Source organism: Drosophila albomicans, chromosome 2R (assembly GCF_009650485.2).
Source record: "Drosophila albomicans strain 15112-1751.03 chromosome 2R, ASM965048v2, whole genome shotgun sequence".
NCBI classification, from domain to species: domain Eukaryota; kingdom Metazoa; phylum Arthropoda; class Insecta; order Diptera; family Drosophilidae; genus Drosophila; species Drosophila albomicans.
Genome location: NC_047631.2, coordinates 32,833,900 through 32,848,794, shown reverse-complemented (window position 1 = coordinate 32,848,794; position 14,895 = coordinate 32,833,900). Strand labels below are relative to the sequence as shown.

The following is a 14,895-nucleotide window of genomic DNA, read 5'->3' as shown; positions in this document are numbered from 1 at the left end:
TCCAAAAATACGTTTATGAATGTTTAAATAAAAATTCAATTGAAGAAACTTTTATTTAAACATTCATAAAAGGTGAGAAATATGTATTATTTATTAATTGAATAACATTTTTTTATATATATTTTTTATTTTAATAACGCAATTTAAAAATGAAAAGGTAATACAATACTTTTTCATGATTAACAAAGAAGCATGTCCAAAGAAATTAGAAGGGATGTAGCAGTCGTGATCGAAGGGAATCCATTGGTTGGAAAGAATTCTCTAAGACATCGATTTGTAGATTTATCGTTTCCTTCAAAAGATGAAAGTTCGTCTGTATGGACCGTTAAGAAAACGTTTTTCTATTTAAAATCATAAAAACGGTGAGAAAGATACAAGAAAACTCCCACCGTAAGTTCATTTGGAATTACAATTATTTATTACTGCATCTCAACTCAACTCTACTGAACTCAATTTAATCCAGGTGTCAACGCAAGAAGCCCAGAAGTGGTGCGATGATCTCCTCATTCCCTACTTCGAGTGCTCGGCACATGATGGAACCAACGTGAAAGCGGCATTTGAGGCATTGCTGTTAAGAGTCATGAACTCGCGAACATAGCATTGTGAACCTTTCTCCCAATGAATATTGAAATTGATCTTTCAATTAAAATAAATGTTGCTTAATAATCATTTGTGTTCATTTGAAAACAATTGGTAAAAATTAAAATCACCATGTTTAAATGATAATTTTAAATGAAATTTGTTGGGTAAAATTCAAATTGAACGATCGCTTAAGCAACTGATAGAAAGCTCAGTGCTATAACACTCAAGCTTCAGGATTTAAATGAGGCGCCAAAGTAAGCGGTTGATGAAGCACATGCAAGAAAGCTCAGAGCTATAACACTCAAAGTCGAGAAATTAAATTAGCTTTTCGCTTTCTATTAATTTCTGTTTGCCTGGTATTTCAGGTGGCATTTTAGTAACATTTTGAGTTTCAGCGAGTCTCACGCACGTTTGTAAAAGCTGTTGTTGTAGTCGCTGCTACTTTATTGATCGTTAACTTTAAAAATAGAACTTTAAATTAAACATCCAAAACCAAAGCAGCTTTACAAATTCAAATGCATAATTAAAACAAATGTGTATGTCAGCCATGTGTTTGTGTGAAGTCGCCGAAGTCCAAAATACAGGAAGAATACCAGCTGAACTACCAGGCAAACAGAAATCAGCAGCAAGCGAAAACCTAACCTAATATGTTGAGAGCACTAGAACTTGAGTGCTTACTTGTGCGTGAGCGCTTTGTGAGTGAGCGAAAAGCATTGAGTGATTTTCGATCGGCGGAGTGGAGAGTGAGCCACTCACCTACAATGCGTTCGCTTCAACAGTCTTAAACGGAAGCTCAGAAAATTTGCAGCTTACTGCCAATTTCTGTTTGCCTGGTACTTCAGCTGTTATTTGGATTGATTTTAACCGGAAGCCGTTAAATTTGAATTTTCACGCCCAAACGAAAAACGATGATTTAAAAGTTTAGTTTGCATATTAGTTCATAATAAATTTAATAATTTCATTAAAAATATTATGTAATTTATACATTTAAACATATTTAATAATATTAATGTATTTTTAAAACGAAATCAATCTCTTTTTAGTTGCAGTCGCACTTCTTTCGTCGTTTTTCTGGAGGTGCATCCACTATTACGAAGGACTCATTAAAGTAAGTGACAGGTTCGACCCACTTTTCGTCCTGGATGGCCACGGCTTTCTCTGCCAACGATTCAAATGCCAGTTCCACGTCGCTGCCATCTTTCGCCGAGCATTCAAAGTATGGAACGGAAAACGATTTGCACCACTGCTGAGCTTCTCGCTTTGAGACCTGGATTAAATGGAATTTAAGTTACCGAAAACACGTATTCAGGATTTGATGGCCACTTACTTCTCTCTCATTTTCCAAGTCAATTTTATTTCCCACCACACCAAGTGGAAATTTGTCGCGATTTTTTATTCCAGCCATCGAAAAGAAATCCTCCCACCACTTGCTCAAATTCTGGAAGGATTTTCGGCTCGTAACGTCAAAGACAAGAAAGCAGCAATCGGCTCCACGATAGAAAATCGTGCCCAGCTTTCCACATATTTCTTGTCCTGCTGTATCCCATATCTGCTTTAATTATAGAGATTCAGTGGTCGAAATTATTTTATTATCTTTACTCACCTGCAAATTCACCAAGCTTTCATTTATAACCAATCGCTTAGTGCCAAGATCCGCACCAACCGTATTTTTATAGACGGAGGTAAAAGTTTTGTTTACGTAACGACGCATCAAAGAAGTTTTCCCAACGCACATATCCCCCAAGAGAAGGACTTTCAGAATCGGAATATGGCGATTCGACATGTTTCTTCTTTTTTGTTGGAGCTGTAGAAATATTAATTTTTCTATTAAATTTAGAACTTATTGTACACTCATTTTCATTGTGCATTGAGCTTTACGTCGGTTATTAATCACGAAGTTATAGAGTATATATAGTTAATTCTAGTTGCACAACTCTTAAGTACATATTTATAAAGCGTGATCAATTGAATATACTATAAATAATAGTTTATATTCCCAATTTAGTTTCTGAACTACTTCAGGTCACTTTTAAACTCACAAGTAAAGACGAACCTTCTTATCGAGTTGCAGAATTTGAACTGATTACCTCGCCAACGTTTCTTTGCATTATTTTTATTATTTACTTATTTATAGGTAAGAATTGTGACGCACCACGGAGAGAATTATAAGTGTTTATTTTAATGTTTATAGTGCCTACGATTGTATATTCGATTTGCGGTTAATTCTCAGCAATTTTTATACTTACTGAAATTATACAAACATTTCTTTAATTTCCGTTGAATTCATATATAAATGTAATTGTTATTCTGCAAACTCATCTCAAACTGCTTCAAAAGAGACAAATTTATTGTTTGCTTAGCTTATTTGAAGTTGTGTCTGTTGCAATATCTTAAGTTTTTGAAATGTTTATTGTAAAAATTAAACCAAAATTATGAGAATGTTAAATGAAAACATATGAAAATTACATTAATATAAACTTTACACAATTTCTGTGTTTCATTTTCTCTTTTACCAAACAGAAGTAATTCGTTATAATACTAACAAATGGGAATTACAGAAAATTAGGCTCAAATCGATTGATAAGCAAACAATTTTAAGATTTAGGCAAAAGTAAGCTGTGAGCCAAGTGAATGCCGATCGCGTTGAAGGTGCAGGCAAATAATTATAATTAATTACAATAAAAATGTATATTTTTGTATTTATTAAATTTACAATCACAAGATTTTGTATGTTTTGTTTTCTTTTTGTTTTTCATTATTTTAGTTTTTGTTTGTTATTCTGATTCTCTGATGTAGCAACTTGCAACGGCGGCGCGTGCAATAATTTTACTAATGGCAAAAATATTACTAGGAGGGCATGCACAATATGTAAAAAGTTGTTTATGATTGGTAAATACACGAATAGAACAGACCATAATATAATTATAATATGTATGTATAGTAATAACGGGAGAACTTGTACGTTACAAATCTGTTGAAATTTATCTGAATTTAGCGTACTATATAATTATAACTATTCTGTTGCTGCAATTGTTTTACTTAATCTTAAACGTGTACACTTTGCTGTTGTTCTTTATCTCCATTTCCATTTCCATCTCCATCTGCTTCCCGATCTCTGCATTTTTTATATTTGCTTTTTATACTCATAATATATGCTGTTATCTATGTATGTATTATTATGTATAATATAGATTGTGTAATTATGCACTTTGCGTTGTATTCTTCTTCTGTATTCATATTGAACTCCATTTGTTGATGCTGCAGCCTGCTGCTGTTGCATTAGCATTGACAATTGTCGGTATTGCCTGGACGATTATTATCAGAATTCAAGCGTATTTGATCGGGGAAATCGTTGATGAGTTCAGCCTAATAGTAACAATAGAAATTCGAATTAGTAAATCGATAAAAATAAGATGCAAATAGTCATACCTCCGTCTCTTGTTCTAGCGCATTCTTTGCTATGGTTTGAAACGCCATCTCAACGTTGATGCCCTCCTTGGCAGAAGTCTCGTAGTAGGGTATATCGTTTTTCGATTGGCACCACTGCTGGGCTCTGCGCGTCGACACCTGCAATCAATCAAGATGGTGAGATCATGTTATTATTGTATGCGCACTATTTACTCACTTGACGGTTATCTAGGTCCACTTTATTACCCAGCACCACGAAGGGGAAATGCTCGGGATCCCGTGGACTGGCCTGTATTAAGAACTCATCACGCCACGAGTCAAGATTCTTGAAAGAGTTGGGCGCCGTTACATCGTAAACGAGCACACAACAATCGGCGCCACGATAGAAGGCCACACCGAGTGATTGGAAGCGCTCTTGACCGGCCGTGTCCCAAATCTAGTTAATAATTAGAATGATCAGTGAGTGTTCAGTGAACCGATTCGTGAATCATTGTTTAGTTTATGTTTTACCTGCATTGTGACGACGCGATCATTGACGACAACTTCTTTCGTGCAAAAGTCAGCTCCGATCGTTGCTTTATACTGATTAGAGAAGCGTTTGTTTACATATTGATTCATCAGTGAGGTCTTGCCAACGCTGCTGTCCCCCAATATGATGACTTTCAGCAAAGATTTCTTTCGGCTGGCCATATCGATGTTTTGTTTTTGTTTTTTCCTATATGCTTTTCGCTAGCTGAGCGTTTTTCTCGTTGTTGCTGTTCTTGTTGTTGTTGTTGTCTGAAATAGAAAAGACGTAGCCACTTCTAGTTAAAAATACCTTCTTTAGCTGTAATTTAATTACGCGCTTATCTCAAACGCCTGGGATTTAAAAAAAAAAAATTGTTGCGCTTGGCAACATTGACAAATTCTGCACTGAAGCTTTGCGGCCAAGCTTAAATGATAAATTCAGATTCTCCAGCACAGCAAACACAACAACACAGCACATGTGACTCACACTACGAACAATGACTGACCATTGGAACAGCAATGAGAGTACGCGGTATCTAATGGGGAGGACGGACAAAGGGGAGGGGAGCCCGCATCGGAGCGATAATAAAAATAATGATAATGTGAACACGACGTTGAGCGTAAGCATCGCAGAGAAAGTGATGATGATGTTGACAACAAAGGAAGGAGATGTGTGCGACAAACAAAGGCTATGAATGAATTCACAATCACAGTTATTAGTTGAAAACACTTCATTCACATAACAAAACGAAATGAAATGAAAACGCCCATATTATTAATCACTGGCAGGGAAGGGGGAGTAATACAATTTCAAGTATATAATCTAAACACACAACTGCAAGAAGCAAACTAAAAACTATGCGAAACGCAGAAAAAATAAAAACTGCGAGTCTAGCGTTCCACCTTCCGTTCCCCCCCCCCTGATGCACCCACAAATGACTTGTTTTTGCGCACTTATACCACTGTAACAACATCTGTATGCATGCATTTGTGTGCGTGTACATATGTGTGTATGTTTTTCTGTGTCTGGGCTCCAATGGCATTTTCCATACTGTTTTTACTGCTGCGTAACAATTTTTTTTCACAGAGTCTTTGTCTCAAATGGCGCACTTTTTAGGTATTGCAACACACGGTAATAACGTTGCGAAGCACTTACGTTGTAAAGTATTACTACTTGTTGTTTAGGACGCACTTTATTTCTCTTGAACTACGCAGTTAATTTTTTTTTGTTTTCCGTAGAAATTTTGGCCAATATCAACTGCGTGACCGCGAGTTGCATTTGAATATATACTATTTTATGACGCAAGATATACCAAAAAATACTACTTTCATAACTACGGGGCTGGTAACACTTTTGTGGGTATGACAGATCGCTGAAAATGTTAATTAACAGAATTCTCCACAACGCAAGTTTAACATTATGCTCCTCATCGAAAAATACGTATTGCTTTTCTATCACATTAAATATTTTTTTTTTTGTATAGAATGTCATGTTTAAATTAATTTTATTAGGTTAATCAATTATAATTTATTTCTTAACCTTGTTTATGGTATATGCTTCTGTAATATTGAAGTACACATTTAATTTTAACATCGCGACAATAACATACTGTTTAAAATGACGCGCCTTTTTATATACCAAAAAATACCACAAAGAAGACGTAAATGTTTTAAACGTAATCTAATCTAGTCACACTGCCAAAACGAAAAACAAAGTAATAGATTTTTTGTAGTAACATTTGCACTTAATCAAAGCAATAAACATCAATAAAAATCTAACTACAGCCGCAAAAAATTGTGTGCACCGAATCAGGCATTGTCGGAGTAAGCGCAAGATAAGCAAAAATGGCAACGCTACCGCCGCGTAAGAACCAAACGCCAACGCGAATCTGCAGCAGCATGAAACCGCACCTGACCCCGCTCCAAACATTACTCCAAATGGGCTTCCAAAAGCACAGAGCGTAGGTGGCACTTCTCGAATGACTCCTCACCCTTATATGCATTTGCATTTGCTGTGATTAGTGCAGTTTGAACGCCAACAGCAAACCAAATGTTTAACTGACAAAGCACCAAGATTTATTGATTATTTTCCCATTTTTTTCTGCTTGCGCTGTAGAGAAAAAGCTTTGGCTTCGACGGGTAATCGGGGCGTGCAAATTGCATCGGACTGGCTGTTGGCGCACGTCAACGATGCCACCTTGGACGAATGCGCACCACGAGAGTACATCATCTACGCGTGTCCCACGGGACCATTTCTGCAGCAGCTCGAAGAATTCTGGGCGAAGTCGCGTCAAATGTGCGGCTGGAATGGCGCCCACAATTATGTGCCGCATATAACGCTGGTGTCGTTCTTCAAGGTGTGGCAGTAACTTGATTATGTTATCTAAGTGCTTACTAATTGATGGTTTATTGTCAGGCGCCCGATGAATGCTCGCTGCAGCTGTCGAAGGCTCTGAAGCAAGTGGTGGACATGACGGGCGCTTTGTTGGATCGCCCCATCAAGCTGGAGCCGTATATGAGCCAGAACTTTATGGGCTTCTTTGTGGCCGAAGATGATGCGAACTATTTGAAGCGACTGGCTTTGCAATATGTCAAGGAGGTGTCCAATTCAAGTAGGCCAAGCGTCGTCGCCCATTTTATTTCGGTTGCAGTTGATCTTTTGTTTTTCCACTGGTTTAATTTGCACCTTTTAATTATGGTTGGAGTGGCTTACGGTTTCGTTCTCTTCTCCTATCTCTTTGTGCCTGCACAAACCACTAAAACGGACAACAAATGAATGGTTATGGCAGTTATAAGCGACACTTATGAGCAGCTGGATGCTATTGTCGCCTGCTTCCCTTGGTGCGGCGCCGTCTCCTCGGGCACTCGCTGCATTCCACGCAGCAGTCGATGTAAGCAGTGAATCAATAGATTAGAAATCTTGTTATCACCTTAGGCTTTCCCACACTCACACATAAATGACTAACACTTGTAGCTATCAATTGCATGCTTACTTTTTGAATTGTAATTGTAGTTCGTACGCTTATCTTTATTGATGTTAATGACGCGATGACGCGCTTTGCAAGTCATAGTGACATCACTCAAGTATTTATGAATATAAGTAGTTGAGTGTTAAGCTAGAGCGCTTCAGTTGTATTTGTTTGGTCTTCTAATAGACTTCGATTCGTTTCGCGTTTCGTTTCGATAACCCGTAGCGATCTCACTCGAGCCACACGTTAAGAGTCTGCACCTGACGCTCGCCTATCAGTTCCCGCAGGCACAATTCAATGCACTGAAATCACTTGTGGAAACTCTCGACGCCAGCTGCGCATCCAATTGGGAGCTGCGTCTCTATTCCCGCGATCCACGACTCGCCACCAAACAAGTTAGCACTGCCATCGCATCATAATTCCTCGCACTTTCTTTTACTAATCCCTGATTACTGTTGCTTGCAGGTGCAAAAAGTGGTCTATCCACACAATCCACACGAGACGGATGAGCTGGAGTTGCGCATTGGCGACTACATTTACTTGAACAGCGAGGGCGTCGATAGCTCCAGCGACGGTTGGGCCGAGGGCATCTCCTGGCTCACAGGCAGCACCGGACACTTGCCTGTCAACTACACCGAACGCACTGCGGAATCGGATGCTTGGACACTGCATCGTGTAGTGCAACTGTCGAAGAGCGTGGCATCATCGCTCAACTCTGCCGAGGATCTGGACATTGTGGACGGACGTAGCATCTCCACAGAGCCCGAGGAGCGTCAGCGTGAACTGCAGCAAAGTAAACAAACACTTGCAAACATTTCTTGTGGATTTGCTTGACTAAATTCTCATTATTCCAGGCACTCAGCATCCCGAGATCATTGAAGGCTCGTCATTCGAGGAGTCGGAGCAGAGCGTCGAGAAGTACTTGCGACAGACACTGCAGCCCTGCTTGGAGTTGCCATCACTGCAGCTGCAGCTCAACAGCCACAACTTGTCGCATCAACACAATCCGCACACGCCAACCATTGAGATCACCACCAACATGTCTTCGTTGTCCACATCGCACTCGGCGGCGTCCAAGAACGTCGATGAGATTATGGTGGAGCCACCGGTCATGCAGCCACCCAGGCCCGACGATACGCTGAGCGTGCACTCGGCAGAACAGGAGCACGTCTCGCAGCCAACGAGCTCCACGCCGAATCGCAAGGTGTACATTATGCGGCATGGCGAACGCGTTGACTTCACCTTTGGCACTTGGATCCCGTACTGTTTCGATGAGTTTGGCAACTACATGCGCAAGGATCTGAACATGCCCAAGGTGTTGCCACAACGCAAGCACAGTCCCGAGGGCTGGCAGAACGATTCGCCGCTCACCAATGTAGGACTCTATCAAGCACGGCTCACGGGCGAAGCGTTGCACGAGGCGCAGGTGCAGATTGATCATGTCTACTGTTCGCCTTCGTATCGTTGTGTGCAGACTTGCACCAGCGCCTTGGAGGGTCTTCAACTCAATGGCAAGCACAAGATTAAGCTGGAACCCGGACTCTTTGAGTGGATGGCCTGGTATCCCAATGGTGTGCCCGATTTCTTGACCAGCAGCGAGTTGACCGAGGCCAAGTACGACATTGATTTGAGCTACACGCCTGTGCAGCAGACAAGCGAGTTGACAGCACAGCTCAAGGAGTCCACAGAACAGTTTTACACGCGCAATCACGAAGTGCTGCTGCAGCTGCTGGAACGCACCAGTGAGTAAACCGTAATTAATCCACTTTGTCCTACTCTAAACGTGTGTGTTATGATTTGCAGCTGGCAATCTGCTGATTGTGGCACATGCCACCACGCTGGACACGTGCTCGCGTCAGTTGACGGGGGGCGTGGCTCGGAACACCAACGAACTGCGTCAGGTGATACACAAGATACCCTACTGCAGTCTAGTCACTGTGGAGCAGCAGCTCGATGGTGTCTGGAAGCTGGTGGAGCCCGAGTGCTTGCCGGTGACCCATTCGAAAAATCCGCGCTTCGAGTGGAATGCGTTATCGACCACCTAGTGCCCGTGCTTGGAGCAGTTTCTCTGCACGCATTGAGACTGAGCGCTTCACTTGACACTTGACTTTGACCAAAACACACGGACAGAGAGGAAGAGAGAGAGAGAGAGAATCACACACATCGGCAACATATTCCCTTCAATACGTAAATTGTTAAGTTTATGCTAAAGAATGCTTAGCTTGTTTAAGTTATTAATTTTGTAGTAGTTGGTTGAGTTTCCCCCTTTTTTGCGCTTTAAACACACATAATAAGTGGATCACAGCTTATTTCAACCATTACCAACGAACAACTTTAAATCTTTTTAATCACTGCAATTCTCAGCGAAATACGACAACGTTACCCAACACTAATGAAACACAAAAACATTCACATTCTTCTCGTTATCCAACACTAATGAAACACAAAAACATTCACATTCTTCTCAAACAAATTTGAACCTCTAATTGAACATTTAAATTTGCTGTTGCGATTTTCACCTTGTAAAACAGGTCAAACTAAGGTATTGAATTTATTTAAACATTGTTGGTGATCGAAATAAGCTCTGATCCACTGTAAATATGATGGTTAAATATTTAGGCATAATATGATGAATTAACTGCTGAAGTTTTCATACGTTTTATATATGAAAGAAATGATTAACGCAATTAACGCAATACAATAAATACCATGTATACAATATATATATTAAATAACAAAAACAAAAAGTATAGTTAGCAATTAATGTTAAGCGACTTGTTATGCTTTAGCTTGGCCCGTTGGCATCCCACATTAATTTAGTAATGAATTCCATTGATTGCGCCTACTTTTCATTGGCCTTAGCGTAGTTCTAGCGCATTTTTCCACAAGCTCGACAAAAACAAAAACAAAATACATATTATATATATCTTATAAACCCAGAGGCATATTCGTACTGTAGTTTCTATATCAGACTTTATATAGAGTGGCAATTATATTGGCCCGATCGTAGTTAATAAGCGACAAACATTGTAACGCACAACACACACACACACACACACACATTTAAAAGACAACAACAATAAAGTTATATACATATACAAAACATATATGAGAGATCTCGGGAGATCGAGTCGATTGGATTTATGTTGCGGCTCTGCAGAAAAAAGCCGACGTTTTCATTTTATTTATTGCGCTTTGAATTAGTAATTTTTAAAACTATGAAATATATTTATATAATTGTTGAACTATTTAATTGAATTATTTTATTTTCTTTTTTTGTTTTGTTTTTTTCTTTCTTTTTTGTATTGGTAGTTGTAATATTTATACATACACATGCAATTATATGTACTTGTTGTTTAGTTAATCATATTTCTTCACTTCTCTCTTCTTCATTTATTGTTTTGTTTAAAGAACTTAAAATACAAATATTTGTTTTGAATTTGAAATGAATCGTTTTATAGAGTAATATGCATTAAAACATTATCTCAAGTGAACGTTAAGTAGTTTAAGCATTTCTCTTCATCTCCGTGTATATATAATCATAAAAAGTACTTTAAAATTCTCGCTCACCACGAATGTGTGACAAACGCGTCATAAGACAAAGAAAGAATACAATATATTTGTTGTATTTGTTGAAATCAAAATCTCCGGGGCAACGATGCGATCTCAGGTGAAGGGAAAACTGCCACCGCCGCTGCTACTGACGCTGCTGCCAAAGAATCCCATGCCCTGGCTCAACTGCAGGCCCAGCAAGAGCAGCAGCAGGACGAACACAACGCTTGCCCGCAGCCAGGATCATTGCTCCTCCTCCTCATCCTCCTGCGACTGTTAGCACTGCACCTTGCCGTACTGCTGAGCGCCTCCGCGTCGCTCCAAATGCTCGCGATACTCCTTGTAGTGCATCTGGATCTCCTGCGAGCGATAGCGTGTCAACTTGATCGACTTGCGCAGCTCCTGGGTGATCACCGCACCGCGATAGCCGCCCTTGCGCAACAGCGAATCAATCGTCTGCAACTGATCCCAGCCCTGTTCGGTGGCCACTTGCGGCAAATAGGTGGCTGTGCGCTTCAGGCCGCGCTCGGTCAAGAACTCAATGCGTATGCCATGCACACCCAGCTGCCAATCCAGATGTCCCTGGGCCTCTTCGAAGTTCTGCAAAATGGACACAGAGACCGTCAGACGAGGGAATTCATCGCGTGAAATCGGAGCAAAGCGTGAATCCTTGAAGGCGCTGGTCAACGCATATTCGCGAAGACCATTGTGCAGCTCCATGGCGCTAAAGGTGCCAATGCAACCGCGCAGACGCTTGTCCCGACCGATCTTCCAGGTGACAAACAACGGATAGGCATCGTTGCTGAACATTGGCACTCCAGGACCATCGATGTTGTTCAGTTCACAGTCGAGCACCTCGAAACAGAAGAGACACATGTCCGGCACAGCGACGCTGTCCATGGGCCTGATCCTTGGCCCATGGCCATTCATATAGTGCTGGGAATAATGCACCGGCTGCTGTTGATGGTAATCCTCGTCACCATTGCTGTTGTTGGAATGCTGCGGCTGCTGTTGTTGCTGCTGCTGCTGTTGCTGCTGGTAGTTGTTGTGGTGTTGCTGGTGGTTATTATAATGGGAATTGGACATTGTTGCTTCTGCTGTTTAGATTAAGTCTAAGTATATATGTATTTATATAGCTAATGGCAGTGCAAGTTGATGATCCAGGTTCAACAAAATCAAATCTATAGATCACACTTCTCTTCCCCACTCTCTTCGATCTAGCATGTAAATTAAACGTCAGCCAAGCGAATCTCGTACCACGGAACTGCAATAATAATAATGACAATAAGAGATTGATAGTTCATTGATCAGCCTTGGCATCATTGTTATTGAGAGTAAAGTTCATAATGATGGGCAGCACTTACCTTGACAACAATGTCACTGGCCACACTGTTTTTTGGTCTGCCCGTATAACACTTGCACTTGCACTTGCACTCAACACGAACACAAACACACTGACACAGCTACAGCTCTCTTCTTTCTGCTACCTTTGTTGCTCCTGCTGCTGTTGTTCGCTTCCGGACATTGGCTCTCTTGCTTGCTCGCTCGCTCGCTTGCTCTTCTTCTGCTTGGCTGCCGTTTTGTATGCTACTTGGCCATAGCTCTCATAAACAAAACATTGAATTGCAGCTATTTGTGCTTCTTCACCTTCCCGTTGTCGATTGCAACAACAACGATGACGATGATGATATCAACGCGTGTGGGCGCCGTTATTATCTCCCTTTTTCTTCTCTCTGTTGGGAGTTAAATCATTTTCAATAAAATGTATATGTATGTATATGTATTGCATGCATGATCTTTTACCTTTTGCTTCGCAAATATGTAGCTTAGTGCAAACTCATTTCGTTATCTGCGTGAAAGAAAGACGAAGAGGGAGGAAGAGAGAAATGAAAATAATGCAGTTTTTTATTTTCAATTCGTTTTAGTTTCCCTATCTTTTTAATTGCTCTTTGTTCACACTTCATTTGCATTTTCCACACATTTACTACCATCCATCCACTACTGAGTTTCACAAGAATGGCCTATATTGTTATTGTTTTTTCGTTTATATTGACAAAGAGAATTTTAACAAGATTTACCTTTTGTGTGAGATCTGATTGGATTGATTTAATGTAAACAAATTAACATTTTTTTTTCTTTTAAAGAGCTTTCTTAAAGCTATCCGAGTGTGACCACAATTCAATTTTATATAATATGCATTTTAACGTTAACCAAGTATACTTGAAGACCCTGTTCCTCTTACCTTAACATTTTGGTATTTTTCCAAAATTATCCCCCAAAATGCGCAAATCTATAAACTGATTTTTAGTTACATATGTCTAATAACAATTTAAAAATGTGAAATTAAAAAAGCAGCGTAACCTAAAATAGGCTTGAAATATACCAAAAATATACTAAAATCGCTTAAATTACAAATCCTTTAGGAGACTTGTGTATCGGTATTTGCCCTCTGTTTACAGTTTGAGATGCATTGGTTTCTAGATTTTCAAAACTATATTATTTTTAGCACTCAAGCGGAAATGTTTATCAAGATACATTTTTAAATACTAAAGAAAATAAATAATGATCTGTTTTTAAAAATAGTTAAATAATATTAAAGTGCATCCAAACGTATAGTATGTATTGAGAATTCCCTGAATCAAGTTAGTACATTTTTGGATATAATGTGCGGTTACACTGCACGGAACCAAACACAAACAAAAAGAAAATAAGTAATTCTTTCTAATATCGAAGAGGCATAAAGAAATGGCTTTGGCAAACGTTCTTTTGCTTAGCCAGATAGCTGGCCATGTTCTACTCATCATATTATCGCTTTGCATTGTGTTGCCCCTGTCGATAAACCTCAATCAATTTTGGTATGTATTCAATGGCGCAGTTGTCTGATAGATAAACTTAAGATTCATTAATGACTAATGAGCAACAAATTCCAACAGCGGTCACTGCTTGCTTTTCACAACGGGGAAATGGCGAGAGGAGGACGGCATGTTTGATGTGCAGTGGGCATCGAGTGGCTTTTGTCATTTTCCATTGGTTACTGGCATCTTTCTGTTCATCATCTCAGCCGTACAAATCCACCGGTGAGAGTTGCTTTTAAACAAATTCATAAAACAATTATTTACGGTTTTAGTTTTATTATTGTGCGATAGTTATGTGCGCATGAAGGATGAAGAGTCATTTATTGCACTGTTTGTTGACGTTGTGCTTGGCATTTGGATGCTGGCAATGTCCATAATGTCTGCCATCTTCATTACTCTGGGATTCATTGTGTGGTGCGACGGCATGACAGAACGCTTTCCATCGTGCGAAGTTTCAGCTGGCCAAAATATTATCCGTGGTGATACGGAGAAAATCAACACATCGGGATTCTACATTGAAATGGGCACCACTCAGGTAAGTCAAATATTTAACCAATTTACTTCTCAGTAGTCACACTTAGTGGATGATTAATTAACCCCCTCTTATATTTATAGTTTGGCGCCTGGGGAGCATTTGCAATTTCTGTGGGCATTGGAGTTATTGCTTTGCTGAAACTGGTACACAATCATCAGGTGCGGAACATCAAGGTTTCAATGTATCTAGAGAGACAACGTCTGGTCAATCAACAGCACTTCGATGGTCGTTCAACACCCCCAATAGTTGCAAACTCGGGCGCCTCCTCGGACTCGGAGACGAATAAATAGTTAGCGTGTACGCCAAGTGAACAATTTGTTATACTTTATGTTTTTCTCATAATGTGCATAATCATATTATTATGCCATTTAATTTTTGTGCTCGTAATTACGGATGAAATGCGGCAGCAAGCAGTGGTCATCTAATTTGTTATTTTAATTAACCATGTATTTCTAAGTTACTTACGTGATATTATACATATATTATT

General features: G+C 39.8%; 5 protein-coding genes across 9 annotated transcripts; 2 read left to right on the top strand and 3 right to left on the bottom strand.

The window, feature by feature from the left end:
* Window positions 1–1,526: 1,526 nt before the first annotated feature.
* LOC117574733 (ras-related protein Rab-7a-like) lies at window positions 1,527–3,134 on the bottom strand. Its single transcript, XM_052006366.1, has 4 exons — window positions 2,622–3,134; window positions 2,186–2,386; window positions 1,910–2,131; window positions 1,527–1,849 (listed from the first exon to the last, which is right to left on the bottom strand). The coding sequence occupies exons 2-4, from the start codon at window positions 2,363–2,365 to the stop codon at window positions 1,622–1,624; spliced, it is 630 nt and encodes a 209-aa protein (XP_051862326.1). The 5' UTR covers window positions 2,366–2,386; window positions 2,622–3,134; the 3' UTR covers window positions 1,527–1,621.
* A 168-nt stretch (window positions 3,135–3,302) lies between these two features.
* Window positions 3,303–5,782, bottom strand: LOC117574734 (ras-related protein Rab-7a-like). The gene is made up of 5 exons (XM_034258667.2): window positions 5,654–5,782; window positions 4,501–4,767; window positions 4,208–4,426; window positions 4,012–4,149; window positions 3,303–3,948 (listed from the first exon to the last, which is right to left on the bottom strand). The coding sequence occupies exons 2-5, from the start codon at window positions 4,678–4,680 to the stop codon at window positions 3,862–3,864; spliced, it is 624 nt and encodes a 207-aa protein (XP_034114558.1). The 5' UTR covers window positions 4,681–4,767; window positions 5,654–5,782; the 3' UTR covers window positions 3,303–3,861.
* A 405-nt stretch (window positions 5,783–6,187) lies between these two features.
* LOC117574104 (protein UBASH3A homolog) lies at window positions 6,188–10,516 on the top strand. 5 transcript variants are annotated; one of them, XM_034257747.2, is made up of 8 exons: window positions 6,188–6,458; window positions 6,614–6,854; window positions 6,914–7,109; window positions 7,287–7,388; window positions 7,692–7,861; window positions 7,932–8,259; window positions 8,321–9,208; window positions 9,270–10,516. In XM_034257747.2, exons 1-8 carry the CDS (start codon window positions 6,343–6,345, stop codon window positions 9,509–9,511), a joined length of 2,283 nt encoding a protein of 760 aa, XP_034113638.1. In that variant the 5' UTR covers window positions 6,188–6,342; the 3' UTR covers window positions 9,512–10,516. The 5 variants fall into 5 exon arrangements, with proteins under 5 accessions (XP_034113638.1, XP_034113639.1, XP_034113641.1 ...); XM_034257748.2 differs by lacking the exon at window positions 7,287–7,388; XM_034257750.2 differs by lacking the exons at window positions 6,188–6,458; window positions 6,614–6,854 and having other exon boundaries at window positions 7,038–7,109; window positions 7,745–7,861.
* A 104-nt stretch (window positions 10,517–10,620) lies between these two features.
* Window positions 10,621–13,197, bottom strand: LOC117574105 (uncharacterized protein CG5902). Its single transcript, XM_034257753.2, has 4 exons — window positions 13,097–13,197; window positions 12,822–12,867; window positions 12,383–12,751; window positions 10,621–12,282 (listed from the first exon to the last, which is right to left on the bottom strand). Exon 4 carries the CDS (start codon window positions 12,102–12,104, stop codon window positions 11,295–11,297), a length of 810 nt encoding a protein of 269 aa, XP_034113644.1. The 5' UTR covers window positions 12,105–12,282; window positions 12,383–12,751; window positions 12,822–12,867; window positions 13,097–13,197; the 3' UTR covers window positions 10,621–11,294.
* Window positions 13,198–13,678: 481 nt separating this feature from the next.
* LOC117574009 (transmembrane protein 179) lies at window positions 13,679–14,881 on the top strand. The gene is made up of 4 exons (XM_034257590.2): window positions 13,679–13,873; window positions 13,952–14,095; window positions 14,165–14,408; window positions 14,489–14,881. The coding sequence occupies exons 1-4, from the start codon at window positions 13,764–13,766 to the stop codon at window positions 14,696–14,698; spliced, it is 708 nt and encodes a 235-aa protein (XP_034113481.1). The 5' UTR covers window positions 13,679–13,763; the 3' UTR covers window positions 14,699–14,881.
* Window positions 14,882–14,895: the final 14 nt, after the last annotated feature.

What these genes read in the sequence shown, in the direction of transcription:
- LOC117574733 (XM_052006366.1), bottom strand. Translation starts at nt 2,365, where the DNA reads ATGTCGAATCGCCATATTCCGATTCTGAAAGTCCTTCTCTTGGGGGAT. An exon ending in AAAGCTTGGTGAATTTGCAG is followed by an intron (nt 2,132 to 2,185) that starts GTGAGTAAAGAT and finishes TAATTAAAGCAG; the next exon opens with ATATGGGATACAGCAGGACA. An exon ending in ACTTGGAAAATGAGAGAGAA is followed by an intron (nt 1,850 to 1,909) that starts GTAAGTGGCCAT and finishes CATTTAATCCAG; the next exon opens with GTCTCAAAGCGAGAAGCTCA.
- LOC117574734 (XM_034258667.2), bottom strand. Translation starts at nt 4,680, where the DNA reads ATGGCCAGCCGAAAGAAATCTTTGCTGAAAGTCATCATATTGGGGGAC. An exon ending in ATCGCGTCGTCACAATGCAG is followed by an intron (nt 4,427 to 4,500) that starts GTAAAACATAAA and finishes ATTATTAACTAG; the next exon opens with ATTTGGGACACGGCCGGTCA. An exon ending in CGCTAGAACAAGAGACGGAG is followed by an intron (nt 3,949 to 4,011) that starts GTATGACTATTT and finishes TGTTACTATTAG; the next exon opens with GCTGAACTCATCAACGATTT.
- LOC117574104 (XM_034257747.2), top strand. Translation starts at nt 6,343, where the DNA reads ATGGCAACGCTACCGCCGCGTAAGAACCAAACGCCAACGCGAATCTGC. An exon ending in CATTCCACGCAGCAGTCGAT is followed by an intron (nt 7,389 to 7,691) that starts GTAAGCAGTGAA and finishes GATAACCCGTAG; the next exon opens with CGATCTCACTCGAGCCACAC. An exon ending in TCAGCGTGAACTGCAGCAAA is followed by an intron (nt 8,260 to 8,320) that starts GTAAACAAACAC and finishes TCATTATTCCAG; the next exon opens with GCACTCAGCATCCCGAGATC.
- LOC117574105 (XM_034257753.2), bottom strand. Translation starts at nt 12,104, where the DNA reads ATGTCCAATTCCCATTATAATAACCACCAGCAACACCACAACAACTAC.
- LOC117574009 (XM_034257590.2), top strand. Translation starts at nt 13,764, where the DNA reads ATGGCTTTGGCAAACGTTCTTTTGCTTAGCCAGATAGCTGGCCATGTT. An exon ending in TCAGCCGTACAAATCCACCG is followed by an intron (nt 14,096 to 14,164) that starts GTGAGAGTTGCT and finishes ATTGTGCGATAG; the next exon opens with TTATGTGCGCATGAAGGATG. An exon ending in TTGAAATGGGCACCACTCAG is followed by an intron (nt 14,409 to 14,488) that starts GTAAGTCAAATA and finishes TTATATTTATAG; the next exon opens with TTTGGCGCCTGGGGAGCATT.